The 27720-nt window shown below is 39.7% G+C and overlaps 1 protein-coding gene across 10 annotated transcripts in view; it reads left to right on the top strand.

Annotated features, from left to right (window-relative positions):
* Positions 1-27720, top strand: part of FBXW11 (F-box and WD repeat domain containing 11) — an 89194-nt gene that overhangs the window by 41033 nt on the left and 20441 nt on the right. For all 10 annotated transcript variants that reach the window (XM_070732715.1, XM_070732722.1, XM_070732716.1 and 7 more), the window contains 2 exons: positions 15965-16027; positions 19187-19412. In XM_070732715.1, the coding sequence (XP_070588816.1) occupies positions 15965-16027; positions 19187-19412 (289 nt within the window). The remainder of the gene's footprint in view (positions 1-15964; positions 16028-19186; positions 19413-27720) is intronic.

The following is a 27720-nucleotide window of genomic DNA, read 5'->3' as shown; positions in this document are numbered from 1 at the left end:
CTACACTAAATTTAACCCCTATAGGGTCATTCTTTTTCAAGTGGACCAGGTGAAATTAAAGCCTTATTTGAAAAGAAACCATCACAAAAGCAACATATATGACAGGAAAAAATGTGCTCTTTCTAATGAAATAAAAATGAAGATGATTGAAGGTGAGAAAACAGAGTGATAGGAAAAAAACGTGCTCTTTCTAATGAAGGTGATTGAAGGTGATGAAACAACTCTGTTTTCTCACCTTCAGTCACCTTCATTTTTATTTCATTAGAAAGAGCACATTTTTTCTATCATATATGTCGTTTTGTGATGGTTTCTTTTCAAATAAGGCTGCAAAAATCAGTCAAATGGACACCTGGTCCACTTGACAAAGAATGACCCAATACTAAACTGGCTCAGTTATAGTGATACAACTCAATACGTTTTAGTGTAAAACTAAATTTGCTGCCAACAATAGTTTCATTGACGTCAAAAAAATTTCCTCCAATCACTTCTTGCTTTGTAACTATTGAGCAATGTATAAAGATTCTGTTTTAACTCTTCACTGCTGAATACTATCCGTTAAAAAGGAAATATTTGAGAAGATGTTGATGAAACTGAATGTTTCCCTCCTTAGTTTTCATATTTTCATCAAAGAATAAAAACACCAGCAAAGTAGATTTGTGAGGTAACTGAAAATGTCAGTGAAATAAACAAGAGTAACAACTGAGGTATTCCATCAGTCCAGTCTGAAAATACTTGTATTTGTGATTGGGAATAGAGGAAGAGGTCTCTTTTCCAGCATGATAATTTAGAACAGGAAATATATTCTGAACTCTGATAATGCACATTGGTGGAAATCCAGAAAGGTGCCTGAATATTGATGAAACATTAAATTAGACAAGTGATTTCAGCATTAGAAAAAAGCTTGTACACAACATTGGCATTACTGTATTAATTTTACTTTTTGTTTTTCTCATACTTTTTCTTACCTCCCAATCCAATTTTTCCTTCTTCCCCCTTTTAAAATTAGACTTTCGATGTTGCTAAATAAACAGCACTGTAATAAGTGTTAAATAACTAAACATTGGGCGAATCAAATCTGAAGAAAATAATTTGTTTGAAATGTATGGCTGCCAGAATAATATGGGGTAATGACTGATAGTTGTTCCACTGACCTACATTTGCCCATAGTCATTGCGTGACAAAACTAGGTCAGCTTCTGTTTTAGTTCTGTACTATGTCTTATCCCCTTTAGATCATATGAAAGTGAAAAGACTTGTGTGAATCTTCCTATGGTGTTTTTTTCCCCTTACGTAATCTCTAACATTACAAATGTACACAACAGTACACAATCTACAGATATAAAAACTGGACGTTCCCCCTTTCAGAATCCAATGCCAAGTTTTGACTACAGGCGTGTCCCATCACACAGGCTTTTACTTGAATTTGAAAGGATTTCCCAGTGTCCTGCAAAAGCAGCAAGGATTGTGATTGTTCTGTAGTTGTTTTATATGTGTTTCTAAGTTGATTGGGCTCTTCTTTTCTGAAATCAGACAAAGTATAACAATCGGCACAAGAAAATCTACTATAGTTAGCTTTTAATTTTAAAAAATGTGATCAGTTTTCAAACTCTGCGTGAATGAAAATATTCCTAAATGGAATTTAGTTACTTTATTGTAATTAATAAGCTAGTATAGAAATCATGCAAGGAAACAAAATTCCTACTAAAAATGGTTGGCTGCTACCTGTCATCTTGAAGATATTTTTTAAATACTTCCCTGGGGAACTATGATACAGATAGCCAGATTGTAATGAAAAGATACAATTTATGATAATCCTTTCTCCATTTTCAGACTACAGGTAGTCCTCAACTTACAACCACAATTGAGCCCAAAATTTATGTTGTTAAGTGAAAATTTTAAGTGAGTTTCGGCCCGTTTTACAACTTTTCTTGCCCCATTTGTTAACTGAATCATTGCGGATGTTGAGTTAATAACATGGTTGCTAAGTGAATATGGCTTCCCCATTGAATTTGCTTGTCAGAAGGTCACAAAAGGGGATCAATGACCCAGGACATTGCAATCATCATAAGTATGAACCATTTGCAATGCATTCATTGCTAAGCAGGAAATAGCAGGAGTTCCAGGTAAGGAGTGGGGGCTTCCACGAGGGTGCAAGTTTATACAGGTAGTCCTTGCTTACCTTGTTCAGTAACTTTGAACTTAAAACATTGCTGAAAAAGATGTATGACTGGTTGTTAAACATGATTTACTTAATAACATGATATATGGTTAGTAGAATCAGAGACCAAGCTACACAGAATAAATTGGAATCACTTTATAATATGTAAATAGATATGTTGCTCTTGAGTTAAAATGGTATATATAAGAAACACCCCCAATTTGGTGGTGGGGTGTGAATGTTTGTCTGGTGGTGGGCACCAATCACAGCACTTGTTGTATGTCAGTGTTTCCCAACCTTGGCAACTTGGAGATATTTGGACTTCAATTCCCAGAATCCCCCAGCCAGCAAATGCTGGCTGGGGAATTCTGGGAGTTGAAGTCCAAATATCTCCAAGTTGCCAAGGTTGGGAAACACTGTTGTATGTTGTGTGTGCGTTTTATATTCTATATTTTAAAATCAATAAAAAAATAATTTTAAAAAAGATTTACTTAATAACTGCAGCAAAACTGACATAAGTTGAGCATGGTGTTGAGATATTTCATTTAATAATCTGAACAGAGAGTATAGCCGTCTACACTTCAGAATTCATCCTGCTGTTTTTATCAATAATGCTGACAAACATTGTGGTATGCATTGGATCCTCAGCTATTCCTTTCTTTCTCCGGTGTGCTGAGTCGAGAATCCAAGGAATCTGCTTTCTCAGCTTGGAGTCTGAATCAATCAGGCCTTTGGTCCTGCCTCTCTGCCTGAGCATGCCCAGTTTTGACTCAGGCTTTGAGTAGACGAGACGTACAGAAGCGGTGCTGGTAAAGAAGAGCAGAGTTCCTTGGATTCTTCAGATCAGTGAATAGCCTTTGCAACTTGCAAATGGCTAGGCAAGCTCTGCCAGTCCTCTGGGCAGTCCCCTAACCTAATTAGCCCCACAGCTGATTAGCAGGCTTCTGACATAGCCGTGGCAGCCGTTACTGATTACCTGGATTAGCGGTTTTAAAATCCCTGATGCAAGTACATAGCTTGCCAGGCTACATCTGTTTGGTAGGCGCCAGCCTATAGCCGCCGAAGCTGCCAACCGACTGAATTCAGCCAGCCATCATTGTATGCCATCCATTCAGGCCCAGTCACCAGAAGATGCTCGAGCTGACCACAATAGTCGATCTCAGAGACAATATAAGGCTAAATTTTTCAGGGCTCTAGAAAAACCACATATCCAACTCCAGGCAGAGTTGAGGCCCCAAGAAGAAACATTCAGGCAGTGGTGAGGGAGCTAGAGTCACTGCCCAGTTCAAGCTGGGCATACTCTAAGTGGCAGAGAAATTGAAAGAGAGAAATAAAGCCGCAGTAGTAGGTCTCTTTTTGAAACAAGACTGCCTTGCCCAGGAGAGAGACAAATAGCAATGATGGCTGACCACAAGAGTTCAGCAACATCAGGGGTGAGTGGGCTGGATGAGGAGTTTCCTGTCCAGACTTCAAATCGTTCTCAAGATTCCAAAGGGTCAAAATCAGCCACTAGAGGAACAGCAGCCAAAATAGTAGCCAGAACAATATCCTCCCAAAAAGCTCCAAAAGCTGAGGAAAAGGATGTCAACAGGCGACAAAAGGTTACTGATAAGAGATTTGTCATGGCTGAAAAGAAGGCGGAGTGAAGGGAGGGAGGCAAAACAAATGTAGAGGAAATGTTTGGAAATTCCCATGATTCACCAACTCAGCCAATGGAGTTAAAGCAATAGATTATTTGTGCTCAAACACCAGATGGTGCTAGAGAGCAATTTCTGCAGCCAGCTCTTTATTTAGATGACAATGAGATTCTGGCTGATACACAGGAAAATTTCCAGGCATTTGGAAATGAGTGGAAGCCACAAACAAAGAGGATGAAGCTGGCTCCTGAAACCACATTTACTCTCACAGCAGCTGGTCTTCGATCATCCAGGATTATGAACCAAATGAAAGCTCTGATATCAGAGGCCTTAACATAGGTCATAGCTGAACGGGGGCGTCAGACTGCTCCTGTGACTCGAGAAAAAAATAATAGATCAGGACCATTCTCCATCGTGGGTGGAGCCATGATTCAGGATGGGTAGTCCTCGTCTATTCAGAGAGAGGACCATGTGGGTTCTTCCACGTTTTTTGCTAGATCCACCCAACTGGGACCCAGTTTCAACTCAGTCCTCAGAGAGAACTATCATGATTACTTGGCTCCCTTTCTGAATCTGGATTCAACCTGTGGATGAGAGACTTATGAGTTTAAATTACTTTTACCCTTTTTTACCTTTTAATTTTACCTTTGGAGTTCTTACTTTGATTTTTAACTTGAATTTTACTTACTGGCGGCTCATCTCAAGTCATTTCCAATCCGTATCCAATGTTACCTGGATGATATTCTAGTTAAGACATTATCAGAATTCCTGGCAAAAAGTCACCTCCAGTTAATCATTTCCACCCTCCAACAAATTTGGGGTTTCCATCAATTTGGAGAAGAGTCATCTCTGTCTACTTCCATTCTTCATCTGGGGGCTATCATAGATACCTTAGAGTGTAGGGTCTCCTTTCTCAGGAGAAACAGGGCACATAAAGATCATTGCAGTCCAGGTTCAGTGGGAACGCAAGGTCACTTTGGCTGTATTGTCTACTCTCTTGGTGAAAATGATATCATGTATTTCTATCACCCCTTGGGCACGTCTGCACTCTAGGGATCTCTAGTGGTTCCTTTTGCCATTCCAGAAGGTAGGTCGCAACAGTCCTACATCTGGTTCCTCCAGATGTACGCTGCTCCCTCTTCTGATGGCACTCACCAGCAAAACAGCTGCTCTGAGTCCATGAGAAGAGCAGCCTATAAATCTTTCTTATATATATCGAGTTTCTTCCCGTGTAGGATTTGGAAATTTCTGGCGACGTTTCGATGAGGTCCCACTTGTCATCTTCAGGCTGGTGCTTCTGTCCTTGTTCTAAGGCGAACACAGCGAGACCGGAGCTGCCTTCCCTCTATAAATACTGGTGGCTGGGTGTGGTTTGATGGTTCAGCAATTGCCTGCTATGTAGAAACTTCCTGGTGAGTCAGTGGGGTAACACCTGGGGTCGTTGATGTAACTGACGTATGCTGATTAGTTAATGATTGTAGATTAGGGGTGATATCCTGAGTAGTTGGAGCTTGCAGGCTACTAATGCAAGAGCTGCTCAAACTAAGCCAGTGAGCAGAGAAGCACGTACTCTCCATTGTGGCAGACCATATCTCTGGAGATTCCAATATCCAGGCAGATTGGCTAAGTCATGCAGAGGTGGACCAGGCAGAGTGGCATTTACACCTGTCTCTTCACAGCAATCACGAACAGATTCGAAAAACCACAGGTTGACCTGTTCGCAACTCCGGAAAATTCCCAATTCCTGCAATTCTTCTCTTGATTTCTATCTGAGGGAACAGAGAGAGTGAACGTTCTTTGGGGGCAATGGCCATTAGGCCTCCTGTATGCATTTCTCCATTACTGATCCTTCTTCCAGTAATTCAGAGGATTCTGGATTAGAAGGCAGAGGTGATTCTGTTGGTGCCTCACTGGCCGCAAACAGCATGGTTCATGGACCTTATGGCCCTCTCAGTAGTTCCTCCATGTAAGATTCTGATAAGTGACACATCGCTCAGCCAGGAGGTGTTGGTATACCTGGCCTCTCAGTGGTACCAACTGACCGCCTGGTGGCTATGTCGTGTTCCTTGAGACAACAGGATTAGGATCCAGATGTCATCCTCACCATCCAGGCATCCTGCCAGCCCTCTACAGAGAGAATCTACACCGCTATGTTGAAAGCCTTCTGCTTGTGGTGTTCTTCGGAGGGATTATTATCTATTCACATCCCTCTTTCGAATATACTGAAATTCCTCCAACAAGGATCAACCATGAGGCTCTCCCCCAACATCCTCTGCCATCAAGTGGCAGCTCTATCTTCTGTCCTGTCATGCGTTCAAGTGAGTTCAACCTTAGGCCTCCAGTGATACACCACTATCCAACCTTACGAACCTCTCTGTTTGATGACACTGAATTACCTTTCTTTCAAGGTGGCCTTCTTGTTGGGGATCATATCGGCACACAGAATCTCTGGACTCTCTACACTTTCCATTAGTTAAGGACCTATGTATTTTTCATCTGAATCGTGTTGTCCTCCAGTTGGATCCTTCATTTATTCCCAAGGTCAACTCCTCCTTTCATCGAACTCAGGAGTTAGTCCTGCCCTCCTTTTGTGCCAACCTGTTTCACCCATCAGAAAGATTGGTATACTCTGGATGTCAGGAGAGCAGTGAGTATATACATCAATAGAACATGCCAGTTCCACAAAATGGAAGCTCTTTTAGGGGTCTTCCTGTCATATTCATTAGATTGAAAGATAACTTCTACAACCATTGGATGCTGGATTTGAGGTACGATTGCAAAGGCATATGAACTCCAAGTGTTACCTTGACCATCGGGAATTAAAGCACATTCCACACTCAGTGCAGCTACATTAGCAGCCTGGGCATCCCAGGAACCTCTAGCAGAGGTTTGTCATGCAGCTATGTGGTCATCACCAGCTCAGTTCCTTCGACACTACAATATCAACAAGTTCGCATCAACTGACGCAGCCTTTGGAAGTAGGGTCCTTCAATGAGTTCAGAAGAACCCTCAAAGATAGGGTCTTACATAGGCCCACCCTGGAGAACCTAGGGCTTTGGTACATCCCATCTTGAATGAGGGCTGCACCAATGATGGAGATGATGCAGGAGAGGGTGGCCTCCAGAGATCTCCAATCACTTCAGGACTTTAACAAGTTGATAGTGGCAGCAGAATTCAAAATGGCAGATGCCATTTTGAATGACACAAAGGTTGCTTCCAAGGCCATCGCAGCCTCGATTGTAATTTGATGCCTAGTTTGGTTGTGCCATTGGCAGGAGGATTTGTAACATAAATGGAAACTAACTACTGCTCCCTTCAAAGGGAACAAACTGTTTAAAGACCATCCTGCCATATGTATGTATGTATACAAGAGTTGACTATAATGCCCCACCTTATTTCTGCAGACTTTCCTTTTGGTCCACAAACATTGGGTTTGGTTTCCATCAACCCCAGAGAATGTACACCAATGGGCAGGGTCGACAACTGGATAGATCCAGATTTAGGGTTAGGAATAGGACAACACTTCCAGGGAAAGCGTCCATTTTGAGGCTTGGCCAGCTGTCCCTAACAAGTGATGACAAGTCTATCCCATCCATCGGCGGATGATTGGGTCTATTCATTAATGGATGGGAGACAACCACCCCAGATACCTGGGTCCTGAACATAGAGAAACTAGGTCTTGCCCTCAAATTCGTCTCCACACTCCCAGGTTTCTTCATAACTTGTCCGGTCTCAAGAAACAGGGCAAAAAGCCTGGGGCGGGGGGGGGGGGGCGCTTGCAGAGCAATTCTGAAAAGATTGAACAGACACATAATTTACAAAATATTCAAAATGCAGTTCCTTCAGTCAATACTGGGGAGTATCTTAGAGGATGACTTCTTAAAATCAATAGATCTCATGGAGACATACCTACACATACCTATCCCTCTATCTCATCAGAAATTTCTACAATTTCTTTATGCCGATCAACATTATCAATACAGAGCCCTACCATTCTGATTATCCTCAGCGCCCAGGACATTCACCAAAGTACTGGTAGCAATAGCAGCACATCTCAGAATGATCCCAGTGCACGTCTAATGTAATCTGGACAACATATTGATACAGTCCTTTCGCCTCCCAGGGCAACAGAGGACTTATAAATCACAATCCAGATCTTAATGGATCGTAGGTTTTCTGTGAACTTCGACATCAACTGTTGTACTTCGAAGCAGTAATTGATATCAGGGCATTCGAGGCCCACCTGTCGCAAAAATGCCAAGTCAGCAAGCCAAGTTCTGACAACCCGAACAATAACCCTGGATCTTCTGTCACAGCTCCTGGGCAAAATGGTGTTTTGCATATTGATTGTGCCTCGGGCATACCTTCATTGATAACGTTGCAGTGGTTCCTCCTGCCCTACCAAAGATGAGGCAGAAGCAATTTATTTATTTATTTATTCAAGTTTTATGCCGCCCTTCTCCTTAGACTCAGAGCTAGGTTATTGCCCCACAATCCGGGTCCTCATTTTACCCACCTCGGAAGGATGGAAGGCTGAGTCAACCTTGAGCCAGTGATGAGATTTGAACCGCTGACTTTCAAATCTATAGTCAGCTTCAGTGGCCTGCAGTACAGCACTCTACCTGCTGCGCCACCCCGGCTTTTAATGTGAAGGTCAAGGTTCAGGTCCCACCAAGGGTATTGCAATCCCTTCAATGTGGAGGTCACAGGCCATAGCCAGGGATGTTTCTTCAAGGAACCCAACCATTTGATGCTTTCCACAAATGCAAGCCTATTTGGTTGGGGTGCCCACTGTCAATCCCAGATAGTATAAGGACAGTGGACCTCAGGAACAACATCAACTAGCTGAAACTCAGGGCAACTCATAAAGTTCCAGGAGAATATAATGTGACACCACATGCTCATTTTGTTGGGCAATGCAGCCACCAAGGCCCATATCAATTGTCAAGGGGGACCTACTCCAGACCACTTATGCAGGAGGCAAGATGATTAGTGATCTGGGTGGAGAGACATCTTCTCTCCATCAGAGCGGAACACATCTCAGGGATAGCAAATATACAGGTGGACTGGCTCAGTGGAACCACGGTTGACCATTTAGAGTGGTGCCTACAACCAGGCCTGTTCAGGGAATTGTTGAAAAGGTTCGGAAACCCAATTCTGGATCTCTTTGCTTCCCCAGCAAACACTCAGTTGCCAAGATTCTAGTCCAGGTTCCCAACACCAGGGGCAGAAAGAGCCAATGCTTTCTGGAACTCATGGTCCTGAGGGCTGTTATATGTCTTTCCTCCACTTCTACTAATTCCAAGAGTAATCAAGAACGTGATAGAGGAGAAGGCGGAAATACTACTCATAGCCTCCCACTGGCCCAGATGTCCATGGTATGCAGACCTAGACAACCTGTCAATATCCAGGCCATGGAGGATCCCTTTAGACCAGGGGTAGGGAACGTTGGCTCTTCTATGACTTATGGACTTCAACTCCCAGAATTCCTGAGCCAATCATGCTAGCTCAGGACTTCTGGGAGTTGAAGTCCTCATGTCATAGAAGAGCCAACGTTCCCTACCCCTGCTTTAGACAGAAGCTCCTTCAATTGGGGAGTCCTGCTTCATCAAGAACCACAATGGCTGCAGCTGACCATTTGGCATTTGAGTGGACAGCTTTGAATCACCTTAATTGTTCCACCAAAGTCATACAAAGAATCCAGGCCTCTAGGAAGCTCTCAACAAACAGGATTTATGATACCACGTGGAGAACTTTCTTCAGTTAATGCTCCAAAGATCACATTGAACCTACAAAGGTATCGGTGGCACAAATCCTGGAATTTCGGCAGAAAGGACTGGGTAGAGGCCTGTCCCCCAATACCATGTGTTGGCAAGTTGCTGCTCTGGCCTCAGTATTTGGCTATGGGAATTTGGAGTCTCCTGCTCTACGCCTGTTGATGTGCAGCTGTATTAGAGGCATAACTAATCTAAAGCCTCCAGTGATACACAGGTACCCGCCTAAAGTTCTGAGGGTGCTCATGTCAGGGTGTTTCAAGCCATTATGATCAATCAGCCTATGTTTCCTCACATTCAATGTGGCCTTCTTCATAGCTATCACTTCAGCCAAACGGATATCTGAGCTGGCAGCCCTCTCCGTAAGAGAGGACCTTTGTATATTTCACCAAAATAGGATGGTTCTACAACTAGACTCCACCTTCCTTCCTAAAGTGAACGCCTCATTCCACAGGGCACAAAAAATAATCTTATCAGATTTTTGTCCAAACCCAAACCAAGTGGCACAAACCAACTGGAGAAAAAGTGGACTATAAGAGGACTATACGTATCTAACTAAAGAGGACAGCCTCTATTAGAAAGACAGTCACTGTTTGTGTCAGTCCAACCTATCACATTGGGTAGCAAGGTCACTCCATCGACCATATGCCAGTGGATACAGGCATGCATCACCAAGACTTAGGAGATTCAGGCACTTCCATGGCCCAAGTGAGTAGCCCATACACAGGCTTCTATTGAGCACACCTGTAGGGCAGCAAGAGAATATCTGTAGATCTTCCAAGTTCCCCATTCCTGTTTGTTAAGGTGTGTGCAGAGCAACCCTTGAGTTATCAAGAACATGCACATAGAAATGGGATATTGCAGTAGAAACCAGTAATTATCCAGTCACACACACACATATATTAAAGTACATATAGTGTCTACTTTTAAGAATAGCACAGTCCAAGTAAACAGTCTGAGTCATACACATTCAAATCAGCCAATCATATCAGAATATCAGAGAGAACAACAGAGCATTACACAGAGATCACTATCAAGTCAAAGAATCAGTCCGAATGAAACAACAGAGGGAATAAGCCATGATCTCTAGCTCCCACTTATGGCAACTTGCAATACTACAGCCAGTCAAAACATAGCATACATTTTAAAGGTATATTACATCAATCCATAGAACCATACATTGTTGGCTTCTTTATATATTACCAACCCAACTGTTTGGACAGAATACTAACACCATTCAGATGACACTACAAGTTGGATGTATTCGCCTCAGTTAAAGCAGCATTCGGCAGACGAGTACTTCAAAAGGTGCATACAGAATTGGGAACTCAGAACCAGAATGCTACAAATCCTTAGGACAGCTGGCTTCGGTATGTCCCATTCTTTGCATTCTCGACTCAGCACAATCAAAGTCTGTAATCAATATTTATTTATTGATTGATTGATTGATTTGATTTGATTTGTATGCTTCCCCTCTCCGCATGCAAATACAGAGGCTTCACAACAAGGTCCAAAATGCTGCTCATGCTCAATAGAAAGACCAGATTAGCACCTTGCAGAAAATACCAAAAAAGGTTGCCCAGTTCTGAAATAACCTTCTTTTGATTCATGAAACCAGGATTAACTTTTATCAGAGTGAATATGAGAAATGCAGTAGTTTGGACACCCATTCAGGTAATCCTTTTTAACACCAGTAGCAAAAAATAACAGCTTCAAATATTTCCTTTAGCTAGCTAAGAGCCATTCCTATACTTGCTTTTGGATCCCCTCCCCCAATTCATTTTCTGGAGGAAAGGTAGTGCATTCCATAGTCAACTGCTTATATTTCAGAAAGCTGTTGAGTGGAGTATTGCTGGATGTCATTATAACATCACACATACAGGTATATTGAACTGCTTAAGGAATATAATTTAGAAATGTTGAGTATGCGAGTGCTCTCTCATTGCAGTTCTCGTTGTTCAGAATGCTACTACATAGCATAAATATTTTTGACCCAAATCTTGTAGCTATGCAGCAGCATTGTCTGAATTAATGATTAATTTAAAAAAGAGCAGCAAAGCCTGTCATTTTGTTTCATGGTTCAAAAAATATCATTTAGAAATATTGCAGATGTCCACATATTCAGAAGATACCCAGGGTCTAAAGGATATATATTTGAAAATGGTACTTCAGCACTATACTCAAATCCTGACCAAGGGAATCCTTTTTGTTGCTCTTTCAGTTAATTTGCTTTTGAACAGTTTACTTTGTGATTTACTCTTGCACGGAGCTCTCAAGAGTTACTTCTCTGCAGCCGATGAAGTTATTTTAGTGTGCTGTGATCTTCATTGCAGCGATAAATTGACTGATAATTGAAGTGGCATCTGTACCAAATCTTGTTTTCTGCAGTCTCAAAAAAATGTCTCCATAGTACCTGACCAAATACTGATTTTTTATATTTAAAGAGTATGACTTTCATATTACACAGCATGCTAATATCAAAACTTTTATTACATGTGCTTTGATTGATGGGAAATCTTAGATGCTCTCTGAGGTGCAAAGATGCCATGGTTAGTCCAGAGCTTTTCTTAAAGTCTATTTGAAATTGAAATTGCTTTTTAAAGGGCTTTGAATACTTTTTGTCAACACTAGTTTAATCTTAAATTCAAAAAATAAAATAGCATTTTCTTTATTATTACCCTATAGAACAAGATGTTGAATAATTGAAACCCTTCCATTGTCAGGCACATGATAGTCATTATGGAGGAAGCAGAGTAAACAATTCCCTGTCCCTCATGAATTTTAGTATAGATGGTGGGGTTGGGGGGTGTCTTGGTTATTCCCATATCATACTTTATTATGAGCCATAATAAATTGTGGTAAAAACCTTATCTCTGATTCCTGTGCCGTTAAGATTTCTCAGTGTCTCTTTTTCTCTTTGCAGGTGACTTAGTTTGAATGGTTGTATAAAATGCCACAACAGTAGATATAGCCATTCCCAATGTATTGCAGCATACGATAAAAGGCCTCTGGAATGGAGATTTGCAAATCAATAAAACATAAATATACTAAGAGAATGAAAGCAGACAATTTGAATTTTGCTTTTAGAAATTGTGAACTAACAATTCCATCACTATAAATATTTCAATGGCTTCTTTTAGAACTCGTATTCTCAATATTTATGTACTGCATTCATACGAAAAAATCTTAAAAGAACTGTTCTCGTTCACACCTATCTCAGTCTGGTCCAGGGTCCTTCTTTAGTAAATCTTGGATCAGATGCAGAATTCTACAAGTGGAAGTAATGCAGTTCTGCTGTTTATGTAGAGACTAAAGAAAATAAGGGGCCATTAAAAGTCCATTCTTTCTACTCGGTTTTCAAATTTGGTACTTTCAGACAAATGCCTGGAGAAATCTTAAGTTCTCCTCTTCTAAGTGGTGCAAAGAATTAAAAAGAGCTAATGAATACAGCATCGTTCTGGGGCTGAAAGCTGCTCAAGAAGCAGGCATGAACCATCTAAAATGCTTATATTGGGCGACCTTTTAGCACTGCTTTTATTGGTAATCAGCATTTCAATTTTTTTCATCTATAGGTGATGTGTCAATACTAGTTTGAGAATAAATATAAAACACCTGATGGACATCCTAATGATTAATGTTTATATGAACGCTGCATAAAAGGCTATTTAGGCATACTAGAAGACTAATGAAATGTCTTTCCCCAATCTAGCAAATAAATATATAATAACACTTTTTATTAATTTAATGGCTATTTTTTCATGGATTCATGAAGATGGTGAACTTTGCAAAAAGGCAGAAAAAAAATCTAGATTTTTCCAGAAATCCTGTGGTTTTCAAAGCTACAGGAAAACATAACATTTATACATCTTAAACTTTTCAAGCTGGTGGGATTTTTTTTTTTTTTTTTGTTTCTATTGGGTCAGTAGGCTGATTAGTGAATTACTGTTAGTTTTGATGTGAAAATTCAGACTTTATAACAAAACGAGCCTTGAAGTTGGATTAGGGAGCAAGTTTAATAATTAATTGTATGACTATTAGATATAGTAAGGAAGTCTCACAATTAATAATCTTAAACTTTCAATACTTAATTACAATTGAATCTTCGTGTCACTCTGCTTTGACATCTTATTCTCCATAGTCCTGGAGGACATTCAGCAAGTTTTCTTACATTAACATTTATTGTAGCCATGTTTTTGCAATCACTTGTAAAAAATACTTGCAATAAATAATATCTATGTAATTTTATGTCTTCAGCTGGTAATCCTAATATTTTACTATAATAATACACTATAAATGATATTTAGCTAGATTTCCATTTGTTATTGTTTTTGTATGTTCTTTCCCTCCCTCTCTGCAAATTGCTATATTTCATTATATTTTATTTGTGGGGGTGGGGTGTTGATGATGTTAATAACTGACTTATAAAATAATTTACTGGCAGTCAGGTTTATTAGAAAGAGACTGTTCTACTGGAGTTCAGTATCCAGAGTAAAGTAGTCATTTAAGACTTCGGGGGAAGAAATGGCAAACTAAAGACTGCTTCCTAAAAGTGAAGCCAATGACTCTGGTGAAATGATGAGCTGATGAATAGACTGGCTCTTCATAATTTCTTCCTAGACAAAGAGAGGTCAAAGAATCATCCACAGGTGTTGCTTCTCAGGAGGAAGCCTCAAGATGGGAGCAGCAATGCAGAAGAAATTACATCGTGTGAGTGAAACTCAAAGGCTAGGCTTAGAGTTGTCACTTGCCACATACAAGCTTCTCACTAGATGTTAAAACACTTGCCACATACAAAAGGGGGGCTGCATATGAAAATCAATTTGGAACAGTGTCAACAAGTTCAGGTCAAGAGCAGAACACAAGATGCTGAAATAAATCTCTAATAAGAACCCTAGAATTTCATGCTGGGGCCTATAGGAGTTCTTGCTTCCATTGATATCAAAGTGTATGATTCTGTCATTATAAAGAAATTGCAAAAATCACACCCACATGTTAGGTGTGCCAAGAAAGAACCTTTGCTGTCCAGAACGAAGATCAGGGCAAGTTAGGTTTGCTTGTTCCAGATCAGATCTTCTGGAACAGTGTGCTCCAGACAGATGAGGCAAAGGGAAACCTATTTGGCTACATGTTTGGCGAAAACCAAAGACAGTGCATTTGCCTAGAAGTCTGATACCGACCCAAAAGTATGGTGGTAGAGATGTTATGGTTTGGGGCTATTTGAATGCATTGGGACGTTGGGTGTCTGTCCGTCACAAACCGCACTATGAATTCTTCATTGTATCAGAGGGTGCTTGAGGGTAGTGTGACAATAACTGTCCGAAGACTGAATTCATCTAAACGTGGACCTTGCAAAATGTTTACTATCCTAAACTTTCTGGTAAATTCCCCAAGGAGTGGCTGGGGTGGTGGTGTCTGCTTGATGTCAGTTGGAAGTTAGAAATCAAATGTAAATAAGTGAAAATCATGCATGCAATGCAACTGCATTACTTTTATTTTGAAGGCAACTGCTTTTTTTCAGTTTACATCTGTGTGTGCCTATGTGCCTATGCACCTTCAGAGCTCTATTGGTTCACCCTTCCATAACAGTCCCAGCTTCTTATGTGGTTCTTGGGAGAATTATTTGCCCATACCTGGTATAAGATAGGAGGTGCCAAAAGGAATAATACGTTGTATTGTTTCTTCTAAGGGGTGTCTTTTTCCACAGAAGGAAATGATATTACCTAATTTGTTGTTAAATGATTGCAATATCTATTGTTCATAGCTTTTTTGTTGAATTACATCCCTTTTATTTTGATATACTGTTTGAATAAAGATAAAATATTAATATATCCACATGTGTTTTGGTGAAAAAAATTGCACAGGGCTACTTCTTCACATGACTATGTCTGAATTATTTTCTGCTGTTGCTTTTTCGGTGTTTCCTGTTCTCTTGTTCCCCAAAATAAGATATTTATTTCTTACTTTGGTCTATATCTTCATGTACTAATGATTGCTGTAGATATATTTTGAAAAGTTTGACTTGAAATTCAAGTTTGATAAGAAGGCTAGATAAATGAGGATAGTGCTGCAGTGCTACCTTTTATTATATATTAATGACTCTTTTAGGCTCGAGTCTTCGGAGAGGGGCAGCATACAAATGTAATAAATTGAATAAATTGAAAAATTGAATTTAAGATGGACTACTGAAATGCTGTACTTTAACTATTAAAAAGAAGGCCTCTCCCCCTCCCCCTTAATAAACACTTGTATTTGTGATGAAGTAACGGCTAGCAACTCTGCTGCTCCTTGTAGCTATTAAGTAGATTGTATAATGTGTGGGTGCGTCTCAGAAAAGTTGTGACATATTGAAAGGTTCACAGGAGAAAATATACTTGTATTTCTTCTTTTTTACCCCAGAACACATCAGTAATGGAGGATCAGAATGAAGATGAGTCTCCAAAGAAAAACACATTGTGGCAGGTAGGCTTGATTCAGATTTCCTTACATTTAATGTGATCTTTAATAATTTACACAGTTACTGTAGAATTGTTCTCTTTGATGCTGGCTTTATTTAGTATACTATTAAGGAGCTGCTGTCAGACTTTGATTTTGCTAATACTAAACAAGACAGAATTGCTAAACATTTGCTTGATCACTAAGGCCCCAAGAATCTCATTTAAAATTCTTTGTACTTTATTAATCTGTTGTCTTAACTCCATGATGGGGAACATATGGCACACATGCCACAGGTGGCACACAGAGCCATATCCGAGGGCAGGCAAGGCATTGCCGTATATCAGCTCCAGTGCACATGTGCATGCTGGCCAGCTGATTTTCAGCCTTCTGGGGGCAGGAGGCCATTTTTGCCATCCCCAGACTTTAAAAAAAGCCTCCTCCAAACGTTATGCATGTGTGCCGAACGGCACTGGCTGCTCCGCCAGTGGGATGAAACGAGGCGATGTCAGCCATTTCCTGGCGGCAGAGCTGAAAGGGTCCAGCGGAGCAGCTATGAAGGCATGCCAAAGGGTAAGGGGCTGGGATGCCAACAGGGCTGGAGTCGGTCTGCTAGCGAGTGACAGGCAAACTCCATTTTGCCCGAAACAATGGGTTTTCACTGGGGTCTGGAACCAGGAAAAGGAGGGAAGGAGCCAAGTGTCTCAGCAAGGACAGCAAGATCTGAAAGGCAGGCAGGCCTGGCCGTTGCCTTCCTTCCTCGGCATCAGGTGCTCACCAGAGCCTTTCGGATCTCGCTCTCCTTGCAACAACTGTGGTGCAGAGGGGCAGACAAGTGAGCTGGCCAGTGGTTCCATAGGGAAAGATCTCACACCAAAGGCAGCAGAGCCGGGGAAGAGCCGCCTCTTGGGAGCAATCAAAGGGGCGCCGGGACCAGGGCCCGGGTTTGGCGAGCGGGGGGGGAAGTGGCTGGGAGCAGGGTGTGCATGGCAGGAGTGCTGCAGGAGACGGCGCGGCCGATGGCCGGGAGAGCAGCCCAGAATGCAGGCCCTTTGGGCAGGGTGGCTGAGACTCCCTGGGTTGTGTGCATAGGTGAGGGGGCATGTTGCATTATGGGTAATGGCTTGCGTGTGCGTAATAGCACATGCTGCCATTTTTGGCATGCAACAACAAAAAGGTTTGCCATCACTGTCCTAACTGATACATTTATCCATACTGTGGGTTCCTCATTTAATGCCCACTTTCTTTACATTCCAGATTCCCTGCTTACATATTCTGAATTCTCTTCACTTTCTTTTATTTTTTTTCCTTTTGCAGCTGATCTCATAGTTCTTAATAGTCACTAGGTGGTGCTATAGGTACAGAAATAAGAGATGTGTACTGTGTATGAGAGATCATGAGAGCTTTCACCGTTGCAACATGAAGATTAATAGCGGTAGAGATAAACTTTCACTTGGCACTTCTTTTATTTTGTATTCACTTTGTAGAGATTGGAATTGTCTACCCAGACTGCACAATACCAAACAAGGATGCTTAATTAGTCCTTGACGTTATATACATCATACAAACATTTATTGATTTGGTACATGATCTAATCCCGGGTTGTCAAACTTATGGCCCGTGGGCCGGATGCCTCACACACTGGCCACGCCCAGTTTAGCGAAGTCTGACGTCGTTTGATACCCCTGATTTAATCCATTCAGGACTGGGGTATTTTTTGTTTAATCAGAGCTTTTTTTGTAACAACTGGCAGTTCTTAACAGTGAAGGGCTACCAAAAATTTTACTACCACACTGTGTGTGTGGCTTATACAGGACGCCTTGCATTTTATTTCAACATGTTTCAGTGCAAATTGGGTGCTCTGGGGTGAAGCTCCATTTTTGCTACCCCATTGCGTCCCCCCCCCCCCATTCAGGCAGTAGCTTACCCCTGGTTCTTAACAACAGATTAACAGAGTTGGAAGGGACCCTGCAGGTCATCTAGTCCAACCCCCTGCCCAAGCAGGAGACCCTACAGCTAGGGTTGAACTCACAATCTCCTGATTGTGAGGCAAGAGTTCCACCTCTAGGCCACAGCAGCTGGTAAAATATTCTGCCAAATATTTGTATTTTGAATGATTGATTATCTGCCATCAAGTCATTTTCAATTCCTAGCAATCAACAGAGCCATCCCTAACCTGTTCTTTCAAATCTCCCAATAGTGCCCTCATCTTCATCATAACTGAGTCCATCTATTTTGCTGTTGGTTGTCCTCTTCTTTTCATTCTTCTCACCTTTCTCAGCATCAGAGTCTTTTTCAGAGAGCTGCATCTTCACATAAGGTGTTTGAAACTTTGAAGAGTGTGTCCAAACTTTGCATAGTATGTCTGAAGTTTGTACTTTAGTACATGGTGAATGTTAGCAACAACTTGTTTAGCCGCAGTTACTATGATGAACTGATACTATTTTTAATTATTATCAAGGATTTTATTAAGAATGAAGTACCGGTAAATCTAGTATTTCAGTTGCTATTTTTTCTAGTGAAAACCAGATAGAAACAAATATTCAGTGTTCCCTTGATTTTCGCAGGTTCAAACTTCGCGAAAAGTCTATACCACGGTTTTTCAAAAATATTAATTAAAAAATACTTTGCAGGTTTTTTCCCTATACCACGTTTTTTCCCGCCCGATGACGTCATATGTCATCGCCAAACTTCCTCATCCGACTTTAATAAATATTTTTTTAATAAACTTTAATAAATAAACATGGTGAGTAATAATCTAAATGGTTGCTAAGGGAATGGGAAATTGCACTTTAGGAGTTTAAAGTGTTAAAGGAAGGCTTGTGATACTGTTCATAACCAAAAATAGTGTATTTACTTCCGCATCTCTACTTTGCGGAAATTCGACTTTCGCAGGCAGTCTTGGAACGCATCCCCCGCGAAAATCGTGGGAACACTGTATAAAGAATGTATCAGGTAGTAAGAAATTTCTCATTCAGGCTTGGGGGGAGAGGGGAAGGATACCAGTTGGTGTTTCTTCGAAGTGAATCAAAACTGTTGGTTAGACTGTAAACTAAATGTAACACATGCAAAATGTGAATAACTAGGCTATTGCTATTGATATCTGTAACAGAACATCTGCAAATACAGCATTCTAAAAGTTATAAGAGGAAACATTTTTTTCTGTTTGTGTTTTTCATAAAACAGATAAGCAATGGAACTTCATCTGTAATAGTCTCAAGGAAACGACCATCTGAAGGAAATTACGAAAAGGAAAAAGACTTGTGTATTAAGTATTTTGACCAGTGGTCTGAATCAGATCAGGTTGAATTTGTGGAACACCTCATTTCACGAATGTGTCACTATCAGCATGGACATATTAATTCCTACTTAAAGCCCATGCTGCAAAGGGATTTTATCACTGCTTTACCAGGTAGGTTTTGTTGCATGTTGCAATGAAATATAAAATAAAAGCAGTTAGATAATATTACAAACTTAATATTTTTTTTAATTATTAAAGGAATTATTATATGCTTTGTACTCCAGCTTGAATAATTGTAATGGCCACTGGATGCCAGTATTGTTCCATATAAAAATAGATTTTGAACTGTATGTTTTAAATGGAGTTGTTGCAAATTACTACATTAAGCCTTTTCCTAATTTTGAACCCTGACAAAGGATTTGGTTTAAAGAGGATTGTATATATTGTACTTATCTATGCTTTTCCTAGCTACTACTGTAATCTCATCTGGAAATAAGGCAATCTCTGCTCTTTCAGCTGATTATTCAGGGTTTTTTTCCCCTCCTTCTCTCTGACTTTAAAAATTTACTTTGTTAGTGTTCTGTTCTGCACTTTCGAAGAAAAAAATGGTGTGTGGGGGATTAGTTATTCAGAAAACATTCACACTCAGATTCTAAATAGTTACATGGAAATAAGTTCAATATAGACCCTCCAACTCGGTCAAGCTGTGGAATGTATTTAGAAAAGGGGAATCCCAAAACATATAATTGTCCTCATATGAAGCCTATAAACAAATCAGGAGGACACATTACAAACAAAATATGGTGAAACAGACTGGTTCCTGGTTACAGAGGAGTGATACATACTCTCAGCGTTTTCTCTCCACTTAATTATTAAATCTATATGCTGACTTTATATTAAGGGAAACTAGATTGGAAAATGAGCATGTTTTCAAAACGCAGGAAGAAACATCAATATCCTGTGATATATTGATGACACTGCTAGCTGAAAATGCAAGGGTTCTATAAGCTCTAGTAATAGAGATGCTTCAAACTGTGAGCTGTGGGTGACTACTAGTCATCAATCAATCATCATCATCCAATACTGACCAGTCAGTGGAAGAGAGCAACATACAAAATGAAGATCCTCCTGTGCAACAACTCAAAAATTGGAGCTAAGCCATCTAGCAAAAATGCTGAAAGAAAAGCTTGAAAACCACATCAAAGAAAACATAAAGACTCTACATTTGCGACGTGCATAGCAAATGGGTGAAATATCTGTTAACTGCTGTGAACAACATTTTAACTTCCATCTGCCTCGTGTCTACGGAGAGGGGCGGCATACAAATCTAATAAATAAATAAATAAATCCCATCCAGCACACTATATGAAACCAACCAACTAATGTATAGCACAGCTGCCATTATAACTGCAGAACAGGATTATAAAATGTCAAAAAAAAAAGAAACCCACTGGAACACCAAGGTGGAAAATTCGACTTGAAAATAAAATTTAAAAACTATGAGACGGTGTCAGCATTTAAAGTACTTAAAAGCAGGAAAACTAAAGAACAAAACTCTGAAAAATAGTTTGCAGAAAAAATACAACCTGGAGGAAACAACAATAACGGAAATCATGGAAGAAATAAAACAGTGTGTAATAGCAATAGCAAAGAAATTTGAGAGATACAAAGTGGCTGCAAGCAATGGCATGACAAAGGTGCATTGGAAAATCTGCAAAAAATAACATTTGCCTGTAAGCATGGACCTGGTGGGACCGTAAAATAGAGAGTCATAGAAAATGAAGATGTTAAATTGCTCTGGGACTTCAGAATTCAAATAGACAGGCACCAGCCACATAACACCCTGGACTTAATTGTCAATAGGAAAGACAAAAAAAATGAATAGTGGCAGTGGCAGTGCCTGGAGATCGTAGAAGAGAAGAGAAAGAATTGGAGAAGATAACAAAATAGAAAGACCTCCAAATAGAAATAGAACGACTGTCGCAAAGGCAAGCCAGGATAGTACCAATAGTAATAGGCACTTTGGGTGCAGTCCCAAAACAACTGGAGCACCACTTGAACACTATTGGCATTGATAAATTCAGCATCAGTCAATTGCACACAATGTGACTTTACTTGAAATAACTTCCATCCTGCAACGATATCTGTAACACTGTCAAACATCCAGATTTGCATATCCTAGGTCCTTGGTAAGCAAAGATGCCAAACCCAGTCTGAACCTCTGGCTGATTGTGCGATGATTAATAATGATGATGATGATAATAATTTGACTAATCAAGAACAAACAAGCCTTGCAGATTAATTCTGTGAAAGCAAAAATTCAACACGCCAGTAACAACAGCAAATGTTGCTTATGCAATGAGAAAGATGAAACAGTGGATAATATTTATCAGTGGCTGCAGCAAAGTCTCACAGACTGATTATCTACAATGTCAGGATTGAATTGCCTATACATTGGAAGTTTTGCCAGAAGTTTGAGTTGGAATGCAGCAAAAATTACATACTGGGAACATCAAGTTGAGAAAGTTCTTGAAAATGAACATGTCAAGATGTTGTGGAATTTTCAAATCCAAACAGATAAACATCTGGTGCACAACACCTGACATCACATGTAGAAAAGAAAAAAATCTGCTTCATTGATATTGCAATACCAGGTGATGTACGAATTGAAGAGAAACAGCTGGGAAAAATAATGTAATACCACAATCTGTAAATTGAAGTTGAACAATTGTGGAGAAAGAAATCAATGGTTGTACCAATAGTAATATGAGCCCTTGGAGCATACCCCAAAGGATTGCCTAGATACACGGAAATTTTGAATTTATTAGACTTGAATATACTGACTTTGCAAAAATCCACCTTACTTGGAACTGCCTATATACTCAGATGTTATCTTAACAGCTCTTAGGTCCTTGGTTAGGATTTGTTAACTTCTTACCAGTCCCAGACTATGAATTGAGTTGAAGATTAAATCAATAACAACAGTAATAAATAATCCGGTGTTTTCTGTTCTAAATAATGATAAGTCTGGGAGTTTTGAAACATAACACGCCAGAGATCACAGTCATTGAAAACAGAAGTATACAATTTATTGATGTCGCTGTACCAGGAGACGCCAGAGTTGAAGTAAAAGAACTAGAAAAAATCACAACATATAGCGACCTGCCCATTGAAACTACACAATTATGGATGAAACATATGACAGTGATATCCATTGTCATCAGAGCACTTGGCACCATGTCCAAGAATTTTATAAAACATATCAAGAAATTACAGCTTCTTGCAATAACACCAGTGGAATTGCAAAAACTGCAGTACTGGGAACGTCGTACATTTTAAGTAGATACTTGGTCAATACCTAAGATGCTGGCAGCAAGCCGTAACAACCATTAGCACCAGTTAGTGGTATTTATGATACATCTTTAAATGTTCAGTTGTCTGAGTTTCATGTTTCATGAATGATGATGATGATGATAGTAATAGTAATAATATACGTTGTCGATACCTAGGATGCTGGCAGCAATTTGTATAGAAACATAGAAACATAGAAGTCTGACGGCAGAAAAAGACCTCATGGTCCATCTAGTCTGCCCTTATACTATTTTCTGTATTTTATCTTAGGATGGATATATGTTTAAGCCAGGCATGTTTAAATTCAGTTACTGTGGATTTATCTACCACATCTGCTGGAAGTTTGTTCCAAGGATCTACTACTCTTTCAGTAAAATAATATTTTCTCATGTTGCTTTTGATCTTTCCCCCAACTAACTTCAGATTGTGTCCCCTTGTTCTTGTGTTCACTTTCCTATTAAAAACACTTCCCTCCTGGACATTATTTAACCCTTTAATATATTTAAATGTTTCGATCATGTCCCCCCTTTTCCTTCCATTACTGCCAATCAGTAATGGATTCCTTCCATTACTGCCAATCAGTAATATTTGTGATACATATTTAAATGCTCAACTGAGAGTTTCATGTTTGATGATGATGATGATGATGATGATGATGATGATGATGATATCACCAGCAGCAAATAGAAATAGAATGATTGTGGCAAAAGACAGCAAATGTAATGCCAATAGTAATAACAGAATAACAGATTTGGAAGGGTCCTTGGAATCTCCTAGTCCAGAGGTAGGCAAAGTTGGCTCTTCTATGATTTGTGGACTTCAACTTCAAGAATTCCTGAGCCAATCATACTAGCTCAGGAATTCTGGGAATTGAAGTCCATATGTCATAGGAGATCTAACTTTGCCTACCCCTGGCCTAGCCCAATCCCGGCTCAACCCGAAAACCCTATAGCATTTCAGATAAACAGGCACCTTGGATCCAATCCCAAAACAACTGGAGCACCACTTGAAGTCCATCAGCACTGATAAATTCATCATCAGGCAGTTGTAAAAAGGAACTTTACTCGGAACAGTTTACATCCTGCGACAATGTCTTTTAACACCATCAACATCCACATCTGCCTATCCTAGGTCTTTGGAAAGGACTCGATAGGTGGATAAAAACCCCAAATGCAATGTGGATATCTGGCTGGCTGCAATGAACCATTACAATTGTATCAAGTACAGTAAAGATGGAACTAAAGTTAAACACAAAGAAGACCAAACTAATGGTAATAGGCACAACAACCAAGCATAGAATTATCAGCACAAGCAAGCATAGAATTATCAGTGAGGATATTGTAATGATAGACTATTTCTGCTTTTGGCAGTCATCCATCCTAAAACCATAATTAAAAGACCTGAAGGACAGGCAGTTAGGAACAGATCATCTTGGAGAATACATGTGTGGTTCAACACCGACTTGATAGCATGTAATCAAATCAGTCAGGGCAGTTTGACATTCTTTGATTACATTTCTTGAAATTATTTTAAGTAACTTGCTTTCCTATGTCCCCTGAAGTATCAGTTTATCATTAATATTGTTGTCAATCCTTCAATGATGCTTCAAAGAAAGAGAGAGAACTGAAGAGAGCCTTGTTTTTAATTGACTCTGTAATATTGAGCCAAATGTATAACAATGATAATTGGATGAAGACTATGCTAGTGATTCAGTCTCTGCTAATGTGCTGGCTTTTCATGATGGTTGTCATTAGCTTTTGATTCTAACTTACAGGTCTCTTCGTGCTATCTTCTTTCCTTGTTTATCTTTTTCTTCCCTATTGTATATAAGGTAGCTAATTCACTGTTGCAGTATTTGACTCTTAATTTTCTTTCCCCCCACCCTAGTGCTCTTTCCATCATTTGGAACAAGAGCCATTTCTTTTATTTTCAGTACTTTCCTAATGATCCATTTCCTTCTCAGTCTATAATTTTTTATTAAACATTTTTCCTGACCTGCTGCTGCTTGATGTTCCCCAGATTCATCCCCTCTATCCGTCTTTAAACTTCTTATTTTTCTTTTCTTTGGCCTTCTCTATTTTTTCCTCTCTGTATTATTAGCTGTCTGGTAGGGTTGTGCAAAATATTTTAAATTCAATACTGAGTACGCGCCATTTGATGTTTATCTTACACTCAAAATGCATGTCCTGAATTCAAAATGCTGTCTAAGGGCTTGGTCACTTTGGAAGTATTTCAACTTCAGAATGGTTTTGTTTCGAATTTGGGAGTCATTCAAAATGATTTAAACAGCTTGTTTCGAAGGCAAAAGAATTGTTCCGAATTTGAAAAATAGCTTTCCAACTTGAAACACGATACAGTAATTTAAATGGTTCCACTTGCGATGTGTATACCCATAATCTCTTGCATGGAATGCATTTAATTTTCTTTAAAGCCATGATGTATCGGCATTTTTTGAAAATGAATTCGGTTTTCTTTTCCATATACATTTTTCAAATATTTATAAAACTGCAACTTGGGAAGGAAAGAGCACCGTTCCTTTCCCTTTCTTCCTCCTCCTCCACCCACTCTGCGCAACTGGAAGCAAGCAGAGTTGCACTTCACTGCTAAAGAGAAATTTCAGCCCTACACATGTGGCCAGTGTTTAAACTAAGGAGAGCCTGGCCCTTCTGCCCTGCTAATTCCCCTTATCTGAAGTTTTTTAGGGAATATGAATTTCACCAGTAGATTCCTTAAATGCTTTAGAGCTGGATTGTTGGGAATTAAAGTCTCCGTTCCTAGGGTCTCTCTGCCTAGGGTGACCAGAAGCCAAGTGGAGCCCAAACTCAGAAATAATACATTGACATCTAGCCATTCTAGTTGCACTGCCTACTCGGAATAGTACCAAAGTACAACTAAAGGTCTAAATGTTCATTCTTCTGGCAAGCCTTGCCTGGAAGCAATTATTCCCAAGAACACATTTCTTTGAGTTCTGAACAGCAAGATTTATTAAGAATGAAATCACAGAAACAGCAGAAGAATTCCAAGTTGTTCTGTTTTCAAAAGAGAAACATGCACACTCAAGGTTGTGCTATTTTTCTTCCACAGTTCCTGTGTAAATGGAATAAGGTTTATGCTTTTTAATGGAGGTAAGGCATACTGCGCCTGCTGGCTATGTGAAGTTGACTATTAGACTTTTGCCAATGTGACAACCAACTCTCATACTTCTATAAGGTTTGCTTTGTCAACCTTATTACACTTGAAACCACTGAGGATTGACATCTATGCTCAGTTCCTATCACATATTATACACAATTTTTCCATCTCACTGTTGTCTAACACCAGGAACTTGTACAACAACTTATAATTTGCTTGGTGTTCTTAGAATGGCCTGTCTTCTACTCATACCATATTTATTGAGGCCATGATGGTTTCAATCTTATTCCTTCCTGGAGCCCAAATTCCTATGAAATACCTTCAATATTAAGAAGACTTTGCAGTAAAGAAGGATTTATCTCTCCTGATTTCCTTGGTTATGCACTCACCCTTTATTGACAAGAAGTAATCGTTTCTTCAGATAATCCATGGGGATTATTATCTCTTTCTCCAAATTTCTGAATTCTTAGAAAGTATTAATTTTTAGTGTGGAGCATTTCAGAAAAGCTTACAAGCTGGTTTATACAAAAATGTCCTTCTGTGAAGGTTTGAATATGCAGTAATGCCTTTAGGATTGGTAAATGATTGTCAGTCTTTGAAAGACATATGAATCATGCTTGCTATGATTTTCTGGAAGAGTTGTTGATGCCATATTTAGGTGATTTGCAGATTTACTTAGAGGCTCATTCTCTCCATAATCAAGTTTGAGTGGGTTTTTTTAATGCCTTCATGACAACGTTCTTTATGCTAAGCTAGATAAATATGCCTTTTACTTACCTGTATTAGATAGAGCTATCATTTCCCTTGGAGGCTTTTTATATAGCCAGTTAAAATATACTCAGTGTTGCCTTGGCAGGCACTCTTTACACTATCAAAGACATAATATTTCCTGAGATTTTCACACATTTACCATGAGCTAATTCATTACATTATAATTTTGACCATACTGTTGGCTTTTTAATCACGAATAGAATAGAATAGTTTTTTTAATTGGCTAAGTGTGATTGGACACACAAGGAATTTGTCTTGGTGCATATACATTGGTGTACATAAAAGAAGAGATACATTCATCAGGGTTGGGTTCTAACTTACCTCGCTGCTGGTTCGCTTTCTCTCACACTGCTTGGCCACGTCTCCTGGATGTGTGCATATTTTGTGTGCATGCGCAGTGCCAATTTTTTTTTTAAAAAAAAGCTGAAAACAAGATGGCGACCGCATGCATAGTGCTGGAGAATATGATAATGTGGGAGCCCAAGAGCCATAGTTGCTCAAGGCACAGAAGTTAATTGTAGCCACATCTAGTGGTCTCCTAATTTTGTCATAAAGAAATATAGCAATAGCACTTAGACTAATATACCACTTTACAGCCCTCTCTAAGCAGTTTCCCAACAATCTGGGTCCTCATTTTACTGACCTCGGAAGGATGGGAGGCTGAGTGAACCTTGAGACAGTGAGATTTGAACTGCCAATTGAAGTAGCTTGCAGTACTGCATTCTAACCACTGCACCACCACAGCTCTTTCAGGTAGCGGTAGACAGTCACTTAAAAGATGGAGAAGGTAGAAGAAAGAAATATTGAAATTAAAACTTCTTTTAAGGTAAGAATTGGACCTTCATGTTGACAAAGAGTGCGCCTAGAATGCAACACAGAACCTTTCTTAGCCATGCTGAGTTTGTGAGCTTTAAGTCCAAGCCCAGATCCAATCAAGCTGTGCCAAGTTAAGTATCTGGGAAATTCTGCTAAGATTGCCATAGATATATTTTCATACATCTTCCATAGAGATGTAATGGAAAATTTAAGCCAACAATTTAAAAAAATCATGCCGCATGCATGCACAATATCAACTCTTGATAGTTTGGGGACCGTTTTACCTTTGTTGCTGTTAGTATCATTTAATTTTCATTTACTTCAATATTTAATTTCCCTATTAAGAGTATTTGGAATTCTTTGACGACAAACATTTTCTGTTAATCATTCTCATATTATTTTTTTTGGC

The sequence above is a fragment of the Erythrolamprus reginae genome, chromosome 1 (assembly GCF_031021105.1).
Source record: "Erythrolamprus reginae isolate rEryReg1 chromosome 1, rEryReg1.hap1, whole genome shotgun sequence".
Lineage (NCBI taxonomy): Eukaryota > Metazoa > Chordata > Lepidosauria > Squamata > Dipsadidae > Erythrolamprus > Erythrolamprus reginae.
Note: the sequence above shows the minus strand (reverse complement) of the source record. Positions and strands in the feature narration are given on the sequence as shown.